The following is a 17,929-nucleotide window of genomic DNA, read 5'->3' on the forward strand; positions in this document are numbered from 1 at the left end:
GAGTGTCTGGCTCGAAGCTTTCAGAGTCCTGACATGGCTCAAATGACACTGCAGATAGGATTTCAGGTTGAAATTGAAGTGGAAAGAACTCGACTCCCAGTTTTGCTGAACAATGAGGGAATTTCTTGTTTCAGAGCATGTTGTATTTCAGTACTTCCAGGCTCTCCAATTGCTTTCCTGGAACTGTAAACCCCTTGCTATCAGATGTCTGCCATGTATGGCAACCAGCACATTACACAAACCACAGTGCAGAGCCACAGAGCGCAGCTGGAAACCCATCACCTCCCTCCTCCAACTGGCCTGGGCCTTCCTCAGCCACTGCTGCGTCTGCCATCCTCCCAGGGAAGGGCTGAAATGCCACATTTGCTGTCACTGCAGAGGAGAAGCACAGGAAGGAAGCACTTTTTGGGGGAAGAGGTTGTTCTCAGAATCCACTTGTCTGTGACCAGGTTGTTGGTGGCACACCAGTGACTTCATCCTCTGATGGGCAGTCAGATCCTTTGTGAGGGCAGGTTACTCTCCAGGGATATTCTCTGGGTGTTTCAGGCTCTGTGGCACTATTCCCTCACAGCCTTACAGATGAGCAGACAAATGATCTTTTTATTTTGGCAAACCGCTCCATGACACTTGCACTGCTGAGGGATGCTTTGCCAGAGTTCACCAGGCTCTTGTACTTTCCAGTGTCCACACACAGTGAGGAAAATATCCTTGCTCTGCCTTGCCCATACAAAAGTCTGGATTTCCACCAATTTCTCTGAACGCAGGTGCCCAAACTGCCCCTGGTGCTCTGCAAGAGAAAGGGATTTTCAGCCTTCTGTTGTTCAAACCAGAGGGCAAATGGCCATGCTCAGAGGAGAATCAAGGTCAGGTGAAGGCAGTGAGTTTGTGTTAGAAGACAGAAACCACTGGGAGGAGATAATTCGTGGCCAAGAAGCTCAGGAAAGGTGCACATCTCTGGAAATTCCAACTGCATCTTGCATTGGTGCTCTGATTTCTCTCTTATGGCCAGAGGGACAATTGGCCCATTCCTCCACTGAAAGGAGCAGTGTGAACTTGGACAAAGTGACCAAAAGATAGAGGATACTCATTTATCTCAGCTCCAGCTGCCTCAAGCCCTGCCAGCCCCAGCTGTGAAGCTCATGGACCATCCCAGCTGCCAGGTTTGTTTGCTGAAATCCACTTGTGCTGAAACACGTACAAACCACCCCTGGAGACTCGACTGGGGCCTCCCTGCTGCTTTTTGTTTGAGACTCAAAACCACAGTGGAAACTGGTTTGCAGATATGTTAATGCTGGAAATGGCTGAGCCAAGTGAAAGTAAAGAGCTCTGAAAAACCTTCCCTGAGCACTGAGGGAAGTTTGGTTGTGCTCATGTGCTATCAGCATCAGGATGAGCCTCTGGAAAATGAAACCTTGCTCAGGAAAGCCAGATGTGCCTGTGCTGACCCATCAATCACCAGGTGAGCGTCTCTCTTGTGCAGGACCCAAAAAAGCAGCACAGACACAGCTTCCTCCAGCTTTCCAAGTTGCTCTGGGGTCCATCCCTTCATCTGCCATCTCCAGGGAGCTCCAGCACTGCAGAGCCTCTAATCTCCTACCATCCTTCACGCTGGCCTGTTGCCATGTTAGGTGTGAGCTGGTGCTGCCAAATTCCCCAGCCCTCTGCCTGCTCTGCCAGCACCAGCCTGTGCTGCAGCCAGGATACACAAATCAGGCTGAAAATGTACCAGCAGTGAAGTCAGATCCTGTCAGAGCAATCTGGCACCTCATTTCCTACATCTGTCACAAGGACACTTGATAGTGAAGTGTCACATTCCTGCAGACATAAGCAAAATAAAGATTAAGACTAAACATTTCCTTGGCATTAAGGACAAACCTTCAGGACATGGTGTGGCTGCAGAACCCTGTGATGAAAAGGGGTTTTTCCAGAGGTTGTTGCTGTCCATGGAGAGAATATCCCTGTGGGTGCTCCCTCTGGAGTAACACAGGGACAAGCCAAGGTTTAGGAGAACATTTTAGGTGTCCACAATTCCAGATGGGCATCAGTTTCCTCAAACTGACTTCCAGAAGCAGAAGATGAGCTTCACACCCCAAATGGAGCTGGAGTTTGTTGGCACAGGTAACTGCACAGATCCTTGTGTGTGCATCTCTCCTAAGGGCACAGAAGCATCAACACCTTCCCTGTGCCCTTTGTAACTGAGCAGGATATCCCAACAAGTGCTGGAGCTGAGGAAAAGCCCAGGAAAGCATCACTGGATGCAGGCAGGAATGTGGTGAAGCACAGATGCCAGGAGAGAACAAATGGAGATGCAACAGCCAAAGATGAAGTTCTTACCACCATCTAAACTGATTATTGGACAGCAGAACATTGCCACATCAGAAGTGTTAGAACCATTCACAACAGGGTGGTGTGGAATCACTCAGTACCTGAAGATCCAAACCCAACATGCTCCCTCTCCCTGCAATCCAAGCACCTCCGACACCTTCCCCAACCAATTTCTGTGCCACCACACAAATCCTGGACAGGAGTTTGTCACCTTGATATCTGCCCTTGGGTGAACAACCTTAACTACCTCCCCATGGCAGATTTTTTGTTATCTTATTCCAGCAGCCTCAAAGACTTCTGAGCATTGTGCAGTTTGTGCTGGCCTTTGCAGCACGTCCTCCAGGGCATGGCTTGGCTGGATATTCCAGCTTCTGACCCTCAGAGGGGCCTGCAGTTATCTCCATCTGAGTTGTAAACCTTATCTTGACAGAAATCTAAGGAAGATCCCACTGATATTTTTACTCCCCATGGGAATGTAGAATGAAATTCTCAGTAATGGGAAGAGGAAAATAATTTGTGCTTCTGTCAGAGGACTTCCATATTTAAATGAGCTCAGTGAGCACAGGAACAGCAGGCTGTGCATTAGGTAACAGTGTCTGGCAGGGCAGGCAGCACTATCTGGAGGCTGTGCAAGTCTGAAAGTCTGCCTGAGCTTAGGCACAAGGAAATACAAAGAAGTATATTAAAACAGTAGATGGAAATATAGCAATTTGCAGTTAAAAAAACCCAACAAACCGAAAGGGAGTGATTATGAGCAGGAATCTTGGCTCTATTGACTGCCTTTTTTTTTTTTTTAATAAAACAGAAAACACCATCATGTTCCCAGGGACATGCTGGCAAACAGCAGGGATAGAGTCTGACAGAATCTGTATTTTATACTTTATAACTTAATATGGCTTTTGCATGATTTTAGTATTTTTATTGGTTCTTCAAACATACACAAAATAAACACGTGAAGCAGCCAGAAGTACAGCACATGGAGGTACTGTCCAGCTGTGCCAGCCTGCAGCTGGGAAGGAGCTGGGCTGTTGGGGACCACCCTTGCCTGTGGCTTGATCCCAATCCTGAAAGGGCTCCCTGTTGGGGACAGGGGCCTGTGGCCAAGGGTGGCCTAATTTGGGGCAGGGATACTTCTGTACATTTATGGTGCTGCACTACAGTATTAAGCCAATGTTTCCACTTTCTAGTTGAGTCAGTGCTCAAATCCCAACCTCAGCCCAAAAATAACATAAATCCATTTCTTTTGCTGCTTCCATCCCCTCACACCCTTCTCCCTGCCCTCCTTTTAGCCAGCCACAACAGCACCAAGAGGAAAATCAACGTTTCACCATGGAGCATCCACCCAGGGCTCGGCAGTACCTGCTGGCCCTGCTGCTGCACACCCAGCCCAGGATGGGATTTCAGGGCTGCTTTTACACTTGAGCTTCTTGTTCCTTCTCCACAGAGTGTGGGGTTGGAGCTGGGGTGTTCATGAGGGGTAAACCATGTGCCACAGGGGAGCAGAGCATCCCTCTGAGCTGGGCTGCCCCTTTGCTCTGTGAGCCTTGCAAAGCCATCACTGCTGGTAACTCTGATCCAAGACAACAATCACAATGAATACACCATGCCAGCAACCTGACAAACTCCACATCTCAAGCAGAAATGCTTTGACTTGCAGAGCAGCCCTCTGGGGCACTGGGCAGAGCCTTCCTCCACCTGGCACTGCCCTGCTTCCTCTCAGCTCAGAGCCAGAATCAAACTTTTTCTGTCTACAGCACCAAGATCAGACCTCCAAATGAACCAGACATGCCCAGGATATTAATTGAGGATTCAGGAGTTATATCCTCCTGATTTCTTCTAGTTGTTTTCTATATTTAATGGGGAAATCCCCAGAAGCAAGCAAGTAACCATCAATGAAGACACAAGGTGGCCAATTCCAAGCTCCAGGCTCAAGCCAGATGTGGGAACCAGGGAAAAATCAACTCCTCTCAGTCCTCTGGACCTCCCCCTGTACACATCTCACAGAGGTGTGAGAGGGAGGCACATCCCTCATTTCTCAAAGCCTGTGGCAGATCAGATTCCCATTCTCAAGTGTGAATCCTAGCTCAAAAACCAAACCATCTCCTGGACATAGTTTTTCATTAAAAACAGCACACTTTACCATCATGTTTAGGACAAGTTACATCTGAGTTCCTGAGCAGTGCCCTGGGTCACAAACCCATCAGAGCAGGAGCCCAGGGTGCCCAGGGCTGGTTCACAGACTCACTCGGACACCTGGGATGCCGGGATATCCAGGAGCTCCTTCCTTCCCCTTCAGCCCTTCACTGCCCTTCTCTCCTTTCTCTCCTTCTGGGCCTTGCTCTCCTTTGTCTCCCTGTGGAAGAGAGGAGGGTGGGAGGTTTTTATATCCACACAATACGTGGGTGCAAAGGTCTTGTGAGGGAAAACCCCAGCACATAATTAATATTTCAGGAGTCTGAGAGGAAAAGAGCCTGCAAGAAAAGGGATGAATGAGGATGAGTCATAATACACTTGACATTTAAAAAAAAGGAGCAAACCCAGGTTTCTTTTCTTTAAAATCTCTTGGCTGAAGGAGAAAGAACTCCCCCATTACACAGAGTAACCTGAACCCCTTTGCTTCTCCTGAACCTCCCACGTGAATGAGGCAGGCAGACAAGATGTGAAAGTCTCCCTTGCCTCATCCAGAAGCCCTGAGCTTGGGATGCTGAAAGACTTTAAATGGGATGGGTTTGTCTGGAACAGCTGCTCAGCTCCTGCTGCCAAACAGAAATCAGCCCAGGGCTCCAATAAACACTCTGGAACTGTGTCACTGTGCCCTGCAAAGCATCCATGGCCTGAGCAGTGGGTATGCTGTCAAATCACTGCTCTGGCAATTGCAGAATCACAGAATCAAAGAATCGTTTGGGTTGGAAAAGATGTTTAAGATGAATTAATGCAAACTTCAAGCCAGCACTGACAAGGCCACCACTGAACCATGTCCCCAAGTGCCACTTGTAGGGACAGTGACTCCACCACTTCCTGCTATAATGCCTGGCCACCCTTTCAGTGGAGAAATTTTCCCAATACCCATTTAAACCTCCCCTAGTGAAACCAGTCGTTGAAATTTATGAAAAAATCTAGCAGATGATAAAATTTCAGTATTTGGCAACATCAACCAGCTGGAACACAGACCAGAAATATAATAATAGAAGCGTAAGAAGCAAATTTATAGCTGCTTTTCTTTTATCAAAATAAATACAATATTGTAAATATTTTGTATTATTCATTACTACCACTCAAAATTATAGGGAGACAATGATAAAGGGCAGTTTTATACTGAGAGCAACATGTGCAGCCAAGCAGCCTTGAACTGAACGATTTTCCTCTTGCACCTGTGCTGGGAGAGCTGAACAAGATCCCATCTGGTTAAAGAGCACAGACACATCTGCTGGAGTGTCCAGAGACACATTTGGGGTGGAAAGAGCTGGTTTGGTTCAAGAGCTCCTGGGCACAGCCAGCAGTGCAAGGGAATACAGAAACCTTGATTGTCCTCAAGGAAGAGATTTTTGGTCCAACATTCAGAGATAAGCAGAAGCAGAGACACATGGCAAATAGTTTAACTAGAAAGAAGCAATAAAGTGCATTGTTGTGGGATGGGCTGCTCTTTCTTTCCATGGAACAAAATTGTTGGCCTGTTTGGAAAGGCTGGCTGTGCAGGGCAGGAATCAGAGCCCTGTTCCAAAGGCAAGGTAGCAAACTCCCAGCAGTGAGAGACAGAGCATCCTGGGATCCTGGGGCTCTGCCAAGGCAAGAGGATCTGGTTTCTTTACTCTCTAACATTGTTCTGGTCAGTGGTGCAGGGGGAGAGTGAAGGACAATCCTTGATTTCCCTTGCCAGGCCCAGGAATTCCTGATTAGCTGGAAATTTGATCTGTAAAGACTCAAATAAAACAGACAAATTGTTGGAAACCAGATTTTGAAGAACTTGACCTTTTTGGAGATCTGATCAGACGCCAAAAAACGTGGGCAGAGGAGTGAAACAGGAGGGGTTTGTTATGTGCGCTCGCAGAAAAAAATCCTTAGAGAGATTGCAGGGCAAAGGTTTATTCCAGAGAGGACCCAATAATCCCTCAGCCTCATGCTGGCTCTGGGAATCACAGGGACCTGAGTGCAGAGAGGTGTGTGTGAGAGCTGGAGCTCCATGGGGTGAGGCTTACCTTGATCCCATCTGGCCCCAGCTGCCCGCTGTCCCCTTCCAGCCCCGGCTCTCCCTGTGGACAGAGCAAACACCATAAGGCTGTGCCCAAATGTGCTTTGTAGTAGTGATGGGAGCCCAGCCCTGCACTCTAACACATGTCCTGCTTCATGTCCTGATGCTGAACAAGGAGCAGGAGCAGGAATTCAGCCTCCTGCTCTATTCTGAGCCAGCTTCTCCTCCATGGACCCACAGTCAGCTCAGGCTGAATTCATTTAACCTGGGCTCTCCTCCTCCTGCTCCAACAACTGACCTCAGTCCTGGGAAGGGACAGAGCCCCTGCCAGCCTCAATCCATGCATTCATCCCCCTGATGCCCACACAGTGTGTGCAGTGTTTCCCTGCTGAGCTGCCTCCGCTCCAGCCTGCACAGCCCCTGGCAAACAGGAGGGGTCTGTTCCCCCTGTGCTCCCACACTGCCCCTTTCACACTCACTGGGCATCTCAGGGGCTCACAGACCCTGCTGGGCTCGGGCTGATGGGCTCTGGGGGGAAGGAACAGGGGCAGGTCTCAAATCTCACAGTGACTCTGAGATAGCTACAAAGCCTCTTTTCCCCAGCCTGGCTGTCAAAGAAGGAGTCAGGATTCTTCTGTTCTCCTTCTCAAGGTTGTTCATTGTTTCTTATCTATAAAATTCTTCCTCCTGGCCCGCCAAGGTCTGTCTGGCAGGTTGGGTTGAGGCACTCTGGTGTTGTCTTTTTATACTAAAAACTACCTGTACACTATTTACCATAACTTCCCAATACCTATCACTCATGTTAGACAGTGAGCTTCTACTCTAAACCAATCTAAAAATGCCAACATCACCCAGAAGATGGAGGCCAAGAAGAAGAGGGAAAAAGGACAAGGTACATCCAAATCCCTTCATCTTGGGACCCAGAGCCCCCATTCTAAAAACCTCAAAAATCTATTTTTCACCCTGTGATAAATTCACTGTCATTCTACTTAAACTTTCATGGTTTGTAAATCCTCATATAAGGTTGGTAATTTTTTCCATGGGTCAAGATCAAAGGCACAGGGGTCTTGTGCTGTGTGCCAAGGTCTCTGAGCCCCCTGTCAGGGTCCTGAGTCCTCCAGGGCAGCTAGAGGAATTCCCTGGGCTCCGACAGGGAGGGATGCAGAGAACAGGCTGGGGACAGCAAGGACAGAACCCTGGGGAGGTGGTGAGGCACAGAAAGTGGCCAGGAAATGATGAGGCACAGGAGGTGTCCATACTCACTCTTTGGCCAATGAGGCCTTGCTCTCCAGGGATCCCCAGCTGGCCAGGATCACCCTAAAGGAAGGAAGCACAGACAGGGGGATGAGCTGGTTACTGACACCGAGGGAGTGTGAAGTGCTTCCCATTGCACTCCTAATTTTGTCTCTTTCTTTCCTTCTCCCACACAAACACCTTCAGCTGAGGTTTCAAAGGGGCTTCAAAGGCCCAACACAGCAAAGAAGGACACATCTCACAGGCTCTGTTGCAATGGTGCAAAGATGGACAGGACAGGGGTCACAGAGGGTCTGAGCTGCCTGAAGCTGCAGATCCAGAAGGAATTCTTGGCATGGCACTTCACAGACAAGTACCAGGGTGGGTGCAATGTGGTGTGGTGGCAGACATGACCAGAGTGAGGGAGGACAAAACCCAGCAGCTCTTTTCACTTAGTTCCAGAAGAATCAGAATCTTTGATAGCAGTTCACTCAGTTCCAGAAGAATCAGAATCTTTGATAGCAGTTAAAAGAGGGAACAGAAGGAGCTAGCAAACAAATGGATCTTGCCAACGTGGCACTGGGGTAGGATGGCCACAGGCCAGCTCTCTCCCATGTGTGCTCATCCAAGCCACCTGCCCTGCATGGAGGAGAGCTCAGGAAATGCAGAGCATTCAGGGGAGAAAGGTTTGAGACATTTGTAAACCATAAATTCCATAACCATAATATCCAGAAATTCAAGGAAAAAAGGATTGAGATATCCATAAACCATACATTCCATAACCATAATAACCATAACTTCCATAACCATAATGGTCATAAATTCAAGGGAAGAAAAGGTTTGAGATATCCATAAACTATCAACTCCATAACCATAATATCCATAAATTCCATAACCATAATATCCATAAATTCCATAACCAAAATAACCATAATAACCATAATAACCATAAATTCAAGGGAAAAAGGTTTGAGATATCCATAAACCATAAATCATAAATTCCATAATATCCATAAGTTCAAGGGAAAAAGGTTTGGGGTATCCATAAACCTCATCCCCCAGCAAACTGCCCTTCACAGACCAGTCCTGGTCCAGCTCCTTCCAGCCTGGAGAAGGAGCAGGACAGGACTCTCACTCCACAGCTTCCCAGCAAGGCCAGCAGGTCAGGGGGTGTCTGTGCAAATCATCATGTCCTGCTCCAAGGAGGGCCAGCCAGGAGCACTGGAGCTCAAACGCTCAAACACTCCTGCAGTGTCAGGATGCCAAAGGCACGGTAGCTCCAGTGAAGTGTCAGAAGATTTGCCAAGGAAAACATGGCAAAGGATGGGCTGGGGGGTGGGAGGGAAGAGCAGCACAGAGGAAATTGCATTTAATCCCCACACAGAGTTTGTTCAAAAGCTCTGCTCACACGAGCAAATGTTCAGAGCAAGTGGGTTAGGATGAAATAAAATCCCCTCTGAGCTGCCCAGCACTGGGATTTTGCTCAAACAAAGAGATGGCTTTTATGTGGACAAGAAGGTGCATTCATGGTCTGCAGCAGGGCACCCTTCCCCCTTAACCATCAGAGGAGCTCAGTCCCCAGAGAGCTGAGCCTTGGAAACTGTGGCAGGACCTTGTCTGAGGGTATTTTTAAGCCTGAGACCTTCCTGAGACCCTTCTGGTTTTGAATTAAAGGCTGCCTGGATCTCTGAGTCTCAAGGACTCCTCTCTCCATTGAGATTTGGGATCTGCAAAGAGCTGAGCTTCATTTCCCAGGCCCTTCACAGCTCTTGAGGCACAAGATCCCTGGGATGGGGCATCTCCCCAGCACTGACAGCCTGTCCCTGAGGATGGGGCTCAGGAATTTGTAAAAATGGCTAAAATTAACCCAGTTTTAGTTTTTTTTACCTGTATCTTTTATTGAATGCACTATCTGCTTTGGGATGCTGGGATATCCAGCAGATATGGATATGTTGGAGGGTAAACCTGCAATGTCACTCAGTCCCTCAGGAACACAAATTACATTTATCCCCCCAGTCTGACAGAGAAACCACACTCAGGGTTTTCCTTACCTTCATGCCAGGTTCACCTGCAAGACCAGGTTGTCCCATTGAGCCTGGCGGTCCCTGGGAACAAAAAAAACCCAACAAGATAATGAAAAAAGCCATTGTAACAAAGCAGAAAGCAAGATCAAAGCCATAACTCCTTTAGCAGAGCTCTCCTGGGACAGCCAAGCCCTGGTTGCAATGCAATTACCTCCCTGGAGCTGGCTCAGGGTCCAGAGCATCAAAGAGGCCCCTGGTGCCTGGGAGGGCTCTGGGCAGCTCTCACACCTCCCCTCTCCCCAGCCTTTCTCTGCTCCTTGCAGTCCCTCTGCTCTCTGAGGTTTGTACCCCAGCAGGGAGCAGCACTGGAACCAGCTGGGATGGAAGGGAAAAGGTCCAGAACTGGATTTGGGTGCTCTTTGCAAGGGTCCAGCAGGCTGGGCTGGTGCAGGGGGTAGCAGGAACGTTTGGCTGTGCTCTTGCTCTTGCTCCCTGCAGCTCCACCTCTCCATTCCCACCTGTGTGAGCACATGCTCTGCACCAACAAGCTCCTCCTGATGAGGGGAAAGCTGCCCCACATCTTCCAGATGAGCTTTGCCCACATTCCCAGAGAGGCAGGGGCACCATGGTGCTGCTGCTAAAGGGAGCAAGGTGACACTGAGCCCTCCAGCACAAATTTTGGCCAGATTAGCCTTGACATCCATCAGCAAGCTGTCTCTGGCTGTACAGGGCCAGCAAATATCCAAAGACCAACACCGGGGCTCAGACTTGAAATCCACAGCCCAGGCTGGACTGGCTGAGAGAAAGTTTCTCCCTCTTGTGTGAGCACAGACTCTGGTAGAGGGGTTTGGCACCCCTCAAAGAGCCAAAAATGAGTGCTTGACCTGGAAAAAAATAGGAATTAAGATGGAAAGATGGAAGATGTGAGAATGACCTTGCAAACTGTTCTCACTGAGTCCAGCTCCATGTGCAGCCCCTGACAGTGGGGTCACAGTCATTCACTATCTTTAGTCCCAAGATCTATTGGGAGCTTTCATCTCTGTACATTTACTCCTACCTCTGAGAAGCATGGGGAATGAGAGCCTGTGAAACCAGCCCAAAGATGGGACAGTAAAGCTTCTCTTTAAAGGATTTGAGTGGTTTATTTACTTATGATATTTGCATTCCAGACAACAATCTCCCTTCTCTTTACAGTTGGGAATAAAGGAAAAAAGAGCACATAGTCAAGGGAGCTACCCAGGGAATAAAGCCAGTTCCTGGCTTGCTGAGTGGATTCAAGCAGAGGAGGGAGCAGGGTGTGTGTTGAGTTTGTGAACAAACGCTCGTGTCACGCAATGAGAAAATTCAAGCTCCAATGAAAGCAAAAATCCTGCTTTGGTTTCTCCAAAGGTGCCAGTGCAGAGAAAGGCTCCTGGAAAAGTTACAGATTTGAATGAAGGTCTGTACTTTCTTGGTTGGCAGCATCCAGAGTGGCTCAGAGCAGCTTTCCAGCTCCCCAGTGTGGTTTACCATGCTGAGAGCTCGCTCTATCCAGTCCAGCAGCCATGAGAATGGAAACTTTCATGACTCACACACTTTGCATAGACTGCATTCAAAGCCACCTTCATGTCTGTGTTACAGCTCAGGACCTACAGAAAGGAGCTGTGCAAGGGGCACTGGCACACGTGATAAAAGAGCCAAGACTGTGTAATTTTAAGAGGAGTAAAATAAACCCAAAAGTGCAGGGGAGTTGGGGGAAACCATGGAGGCATCCCCTGCACCCCTTTGGGGCAGTGTTTGGCAGCTGCTGGTTGGCTTTGGTGTGTTTGTGTCAGTGCTTCATGGCAACCCCAGCCCAGCAGCAGCACTGTCAGCAGCAAAGGCGTCTCTGAGCTTCCTGCTGGGGCTGCCTCGGCCACCTGGGCAAACCTGGGTGTGTCAGCAACAGCACCAGGGAGAGGGAAGGACTGGCACTCAGTCTGATTTGTGCTTGTATTGGCTCCCTGGCTCTGCCCCTTGGAGCAAAAGTTGGTCCCTGCTGTGGTCACCTTTGAAATGCATCTTCTGTTGGGAAGATGGGTCTGCACTTTGACCAGCTGGGTGTCTGTGGACTGTGGTGGAAAGGGTGCTCAAATTCCTGATTTTCACTGTTTGTTTTGGAAGCTGAGTGTCAGATTTCAGGGAAATCCTTCCTTGCAAGGTGTGGAGGGAAGTTCCCCTGCATGGTCACTGCTCCCTCAGTCCTGCACTCCTGAGGGAAGGGGAAAGCAAAAAGCAGCAAAGCTCAGACCTACCTTCTGCCCCATTTCTCCCAAAGGCCCGGGTGGCCCCTGTGGTCCTTGGGGACCCTGCAAAATAGAGACACAAGGCTCTTTTCACACAAATGTTTTTGTTTCTGAAGGGCCATCACTTCCATGGTCTGTAAGGTAAAGCTTCAGTTCCCTCCCACATCTCAGAGGAGCTCTCACTGTGCAAGATTTGGCTAGAGGGATGGGGAGACCAGCAGTAGGTGTGCTGAGGCACCTTAACAGGCAAAGAGCTCAGAAGACCTTCCTCTTCCTGGCTCCCATCTGAAACAACTGCAGTGGCTCATCTGAAAGTGTCTGGTTTACTCTCTCCCTTCACAGTCCAGCACTGCTGGCCCTCCTTGAGCTCTGTCTGTCCCCAGTGACTCCCCCAAAGCTGTGGGCTCAGTTCTGACACCATCAGACTCCCTCCTGCTCCTGCTTCCACTCCAACTCCTCCTGTTACATCTGACCCTGTCCCAGACCCAACCTTGCCCTTCTTTCCTACCTTCCCTTCCAAAACCCACCCCAGGCTGGATCCTACACTCTCCCTGCTAGATCCATGGCTCCCTTTGGCTTTCCAGGGGTCTGATCTTGTCTTTCCTTCTGGCTCCTAGGACTCTAGCCACACCTTTCCCATCTCTGACCATGCTGGAGTTGGCAAGGACAGAGAAGCTGGGGATGGGATAAGTGGTGGGAAGGGACCGAGAAAGAAATGAAATGTCTCTGTGTGCAAGGAAAGACAGATGGAGAGAGAGTGATAAGACACTTGCCGGGTCTCCTGGAGCCCCTTTTGCTCCTGGAGGTCCAGAAGGTCCTTGGATACCCTAGAAAAATTAAAAACACCAGGGTCAGCTCCTACCCAGCAGCAATCCACCACATTTCTCAGCAGAAATTGCACCTCAAAAGTGCTGCAGTGACAGGAGGGGAGAGGTGGCCCTGCAAGTGTGAGACAGGGTCCAAATTCTTCCACCTGGACCAGGACTGAAAATTAGGGATTTGAGGTTGTGAAAGGAAGCAGAAGGGATGGACACTTACTGGGAAGCCGCGTGCTCCAGTTTCCCCAGTGTCTCCCATCTTGCCCTGTGAACACACAGTTACAGCAGTTATCACCTGGGGATGTGCTGGCACACCTGAGGTGCTCTGAGGACACGTGGCTGTGCCCAGGGCTGGCAGCTGTGGCTCTCACACAGGACATACCTGCAGCCCATCTGGGCCCACCCTGCCTGGCTCCCCTGCTCTGCCCTGCAAAACAAAGAGACAAAAACACATCCAGCAGGAGCACGAGCTGTGGGTGATGCTCTTCTGCCCCAGCCCATCTCCCCTTGCATTTTTATGCATCGTTTCCCTTCCAGATCCCTGTAGCTTTTGAGAGGCCAAATACCTGGGATAATGCCCCAAGGAACACCCAACCAGCTGGGAGTGTGGGCAAAGGCCCTGACACCAATGCTGGCTAGATTTCACTCTGGTTGTAAGAGACTCATCCCTACAGGCTGATCCTCATGGAGCAATTGAACATCCCTGTTCCTGGGGCAGGATGTGGCCTTGATCCTGCCCAGAGCATTCACAGCAGGGCTGGGAGCAGCCTTGGCACTCACCTTGGCACCTCGTGGCCCTGGCTCGCCCACGGGGCCATCAGGCCCTCTGGCACCCTAGGAGGAGGCAAAAGAGAGGCAGAAATAAGAACACAGAGGATATGGCTCACTGGAAAATCCAGCTGTCACTTTGGCCTTGGCCACCAGGACAGGCCATGAGATCAACCCTGGCTTAGCCAACTTGTACCTGCTTGGGTTGAGCACAGCAGCTCAGAGCCCAGGACTAAAAGGATTCTTTCTGTGTTTTGTTGCCTCTTTCTGTGTTTTTGTTGCCTCACTGTTACCAGCACACAGCACTTTTTATTCCTGTTAAACCAACTACCAACCACTAACCCAAGCCAGAGGAGAAAAGCAGGCCAGGAACAACCTTATTTTCAGACAATGGTTACATCACAACAGTTTTGTAGTGCACAAACTTGCAGTTCCAGCATTATTGACACCAAACCTTTTCCTTACTAGAAACTTTGCTTTTCCAACACCCTTGCCCTTAACCCTTGCCACACCACACTGTCACATGGTCCCAGTGGTGGTATAGAGGTGCACAACCCCCAGCACCTTCACATTGGGCCCCAAATTCCTCCCAAAGGGAAAGGTGTATTTGCTGGCAGCTGAACTCCAAGCCCTCAGCTACAGCTGAGTGATATTTAAAGATCTGGCTGCTGTTAAGGACCAGGCAGGTGCTCATGGATATGGAGGTGGGGAGGGTCCAGTGCCATGCCTGGGTGTGTGAGTGTGAGATGGGCACAGGGGCCTCAGGAGGTGTGTGGGACACACACCCTGCTGCAAATGAGCAGGTGTGAGTAGCTAAAATTAAACAAACAATTCATGGTACAGCTTGGGCATCACTGAGGAAGGGGCATCCTTGTTCTTTCAGAGGGTTCCAAGTGAGGAGAGCCCTGGGAAAAGGGTAAGGATATGATCAGAGAATCACAGAAAAATTCATTTGGGTTGAAAGGGATTTTAAAGACCATCTATCTTTCAAGCTTATTTCAGGAAAGCTGAGCACACAACCTTCTGCACCATTTGACCCTCAGAGACCAGTGTGTCACACAGACAGATAATAAAGAGCCACAGCGAGAGAAAATAAGAGTTAAAAAAGGGTGTATGAAGAGATTCTATGAACAGACATCATGTTCATAATCAGTTCATGAGCTCAGTTAGGACTCTTAGGCACTACTGCAATATAAATAATAAATATAAGCACAGAGCAGTGCTAGGACGTAGTGGTAAGAGGAATTCTGAGAGCTGGCCAATGCAGAAAGAGAAAACAGGAGCCAATGTGCTTAATCGGGATGCAAAGGCAGTGCCAAAAGTAATAACAGGGCTAGGGAGCCAGTGTGTTAGAAAAGCAACTCCAGGATGACAGGCAAAGAGAGAGACTCACAAAGAAAAGCAGTGTACAGCAGAAATGTATAGGAACCCCAGCCAAATTATTACAGCAGACAAACATTGTCAATATAAAATAATGCAAAAACTCCTACTGAGCTTGGCAAAGCCCTGTGCTGCTCAGAGGAGCAGAGACTGAATAACCAAGAGCCTGCATTGCACTGCCAGTATGGCACAGCTCTGAAGAGTGCTCAGCCTGGCCTCCAGGACAGACAGACAGACAGACAGACAGAGGGCTGTGCCCCAGATGGGACCCCCACAACCAAAGGGGTGTTTCACAGCTGGGGCTGTGCTGCACAAATGTCACAGCACCTCTCACCAGCCCAGCATCCCAAGTGCTGTGGCTGATGCTGGCCCCTAGATCAGAGAGCAGTAAAGACCAAAAGTTTTATTAATCCCTGTCCCTGTAAACCTCAAAGCACAATGACAAAGACCAGAAGGTCACTTAAAAGCTGGGTAAATGACAGCAGGAGTCAGACAGCCCTGCTACTGTGGGGTGGTGGGGGAGCAGGGCCTGGAGGCAGCTTGGGGCTGCCTGGGGTGACGGGACAGCCAGCAAACACCCAGACCTGCACTGGGGAGGGAGGTGGCAGCATGGGTGTGGTGTTGGCACTCTGGCAAAGCACCCTCAACAAACAAATGCTCATCCTCCCTGGAAAACAAACTGTTCCCCTCTTCTTTGAGCAGCCACTTGGATATTTTGTGCAATTACATCTCTACTGTCTGAGAGGATGTGGTGAGCTGCTAGAGAAGCAGGGGGAGGATGTGCAGAGGGCAAAGATTCCTTAGCTCAGGTCTGAAAGAGGGAACAGGAAGCAAGAGGGACATGGAAATTACAGTGATGACCCAGGTTAGAGTGGGAAGGGAACTGGAATGAGTCTGGGCTCTCCAGGCCCATCTTCTGTAGCCTGTCCTGCCCTGTCCAGCCCTTTGCCAGTGCAGGAGCTGCTCTGAGCCTGGTGGATGCTGCTGGGTACCCTCAGTGGTGGCTGTGGCTCTCACCAGGGCCGGCTGGGGAGGCTTTTACAGGATCCTCATCTCTTCCAGCAGAGCCCTGTCAGAGCATGGCAGGATCTGCCAGGGCAATCTCCCTTCCCAGCAGTCACCTGCCTAATTCCGCCACAGCACACCCCATTGGCATCTGACCTGAAGAAGGAGACAGTGACACTCTGTTCTCAAATGCATGTGGCAACTTCATCTTCTGCAGCCTCCTGGGCTGAAACCTGGGATAAAGGCTTCCCCTAATCCACCCTGACAGGAAAAGCTACATTTGGTCAATTAGCTAAATTTTTAAAATTCTGTTTTACTGACAATACTGGTTAGAGATGAGAGAGTGAGGTCTTGGCAGCTGTCCAGGGTGCATCCCAAAGCCAAGAGCCTCAAGGCTCCTGAAAGGACCTCAAAGTGCCTTCCCCTGCAGGCCTGGCAGCTGGGCTGAGCACAGCCCCTGGGCTCCCCTGGGACCCTCAATGCAGGCCAGGACAGCATTTCAGCATTTCCCTGTGCTGAGCCACACCAAGAAGCACTATCAGAAATCCCAGGCTAAACAAGGGGCTCCCACAGTGGCTGGAGGTGACAGCTCACAAAGGAAGGCAGGGGAACTCTCCAGCCTTTGGCCAGGTGAGGCAATAGGGATATATCTGCTGCTGAAGCACACAGTGCTCCTGCAGAACTCAGCAAGGTGTTTCTGCAGAGCAGTGCTGCATTTCCTGCTGTTAAACCCCTACTCAGAGCTCAGACAGAGAGTGAGCAGCCTCTCCACAGCAGCATGAAGCAGCAGGCAGTAGCTCCTTTCCAGAAACCCAGAGCTCCTTCCTTACCCAGTTATCCAAATATTGACATTTTGCTATCACAGCCTGGCCAAACAAAAAAGCAAGCAGATGCCTTGAGTGAAGCCAAAGGGAGACATCCCTGGCCATGGATCTGGAAAAGAGCTTTTCCTCAAACACTTCTAAGGCTTTCTCAGTCAACCAGAAAGATCCCTGGAAGCAGAACAATACCCTCCACTTCTCCATGAACAACAACTCAGCTGGGCTTGGAAAGGCAAATATTTTCAGGTTTGCTTAGATAACACCACTTTACAAATGCCTGGCATTTATAAATTCCTGCAGTTGGTGATGCTGGAGATCACTGGGTCCATGTGGCAGCAAAGGGCCTGGAGTGCAGGTGTGCTCCCCTTATCTTGGATTTACAGGAGTGGATGAAGGAATGGCACAGTGGAAAAGAGAAATGGGCTTTGGGATTTGAAAGCTCCCCTGTACCACCTGAGCCAGAACCCAGCAGCGAGAGGATAAAATTCTAGAAATATTGGCAGGCACCTTGGCCAGGAGAACAGGGCAGGGAAAGGCACTTTACAGCAGGATTTCAGGTGCAGCTTTGGAATGTGGGTTACGAAATCATGGCTCTGGTTGATATTCAGCTTTTCATGGAGATTCCCAGTCTTTTTGATGACATTATCCTTAGGAGACCACACATTTTCCTGCTGTGAGGAGCTGGTTATGCTGAAATGTGCTTTAGGATTTAAGTGACATAGGACAAGGGGCTTGCTGAACCAACTGCCTCCAAATTTAAACCTTGATTTGGTTAAATAATTAGGTTTTAGCATAGCTTAATACATAGCTGTCACTAGCTGGATGTTAAGCACATATCCAAGTGCTACACTGAGTACAGATGAAGGGAAATGAGCCTGGGCTCACATAACCAAGTTTCTCCTTAGGGAAGACTAGAAAGGAAATAACATTTGAGGAAGATTGTTCAGTATCAGTTTGGTGGAATAAACAAAGACTTGTGAAAGAACAATAGCTCTGTCAGGACTAAAAAGAAGGTTGCAATTTCTAAAAAGCTTTTCTTTCTACAATATACATATCTTGACACTGTGAAAGCTATCACAACATAAATGCAGACCCCAAAAAG

The 17,929-nt window shown here is 49.3% G+C and overlaps 1 protein-coding gene across 2 annotated transcripts in view; it reads right to left on the reverse strand.

The window, feature by feature from the left end:
• Positions 1-17,929, reverse strand: part of LOC128941990 (collagen alpha-1(XXVII) chain-like) — a 145,257-nt gene that overhangs the window by 31,964 nt on the left and 95,364 nt on the right. For both annotated transcript variants that reach the window (XM_054284130.1, XM_054284131.1), the window contains exons 29-37: positions 13,634-13,687; positions 13,236-13,280; positions 13,074-13,118; positions 12,809-12,862; positions 12,045-12,098; positions 9,799-9,852; positions 7,778-7,831; positions 6,522-6,575; positions 4,571-4,678 (exon numbers count right to left, since the gene is read on the reverse strand). In XM_054284130.1, coding sequence (XP_054140105.1) covers positions 4,571-4,678; positions 6,522-6,575; positions 7,778-7,831; positions 9,799-9,852; positions 12,045-12,098; positions 12,809-12,862; positions 13,074-13,118; positions 13,236-13,280; positions 13,634-13,687 — 522 coding nt within the window. The remainder of the gene's footprint in view (positions 1-4,570; positions 4,679-6,521; positions 6,576-7,777; positions 7,832-9,798; positions 9,853-12,044; positions 12,099-12,808; positions 12,863-13,073; positions 13,119-13,235; positions 13,281-13,633; positions 13,688-17,929) is intronic.

The sequence above is a fragment of the Melozone crissalis genome, unplaced genomic scaffold (assembly GCF_028551555.1).
Source record: "Melozone crissalis strain CALT ecotype California unplaced genomic scaffold, PUWL_Pcris_2 ptg000041l_1, whole genome shotgun sequence".
Classification (NCBI taxonomy): Eukaryota; Metazoa; Chordata; class Aves; order Passeriformes; family Passerellidae; genus Melozone; species Melozone crissalis.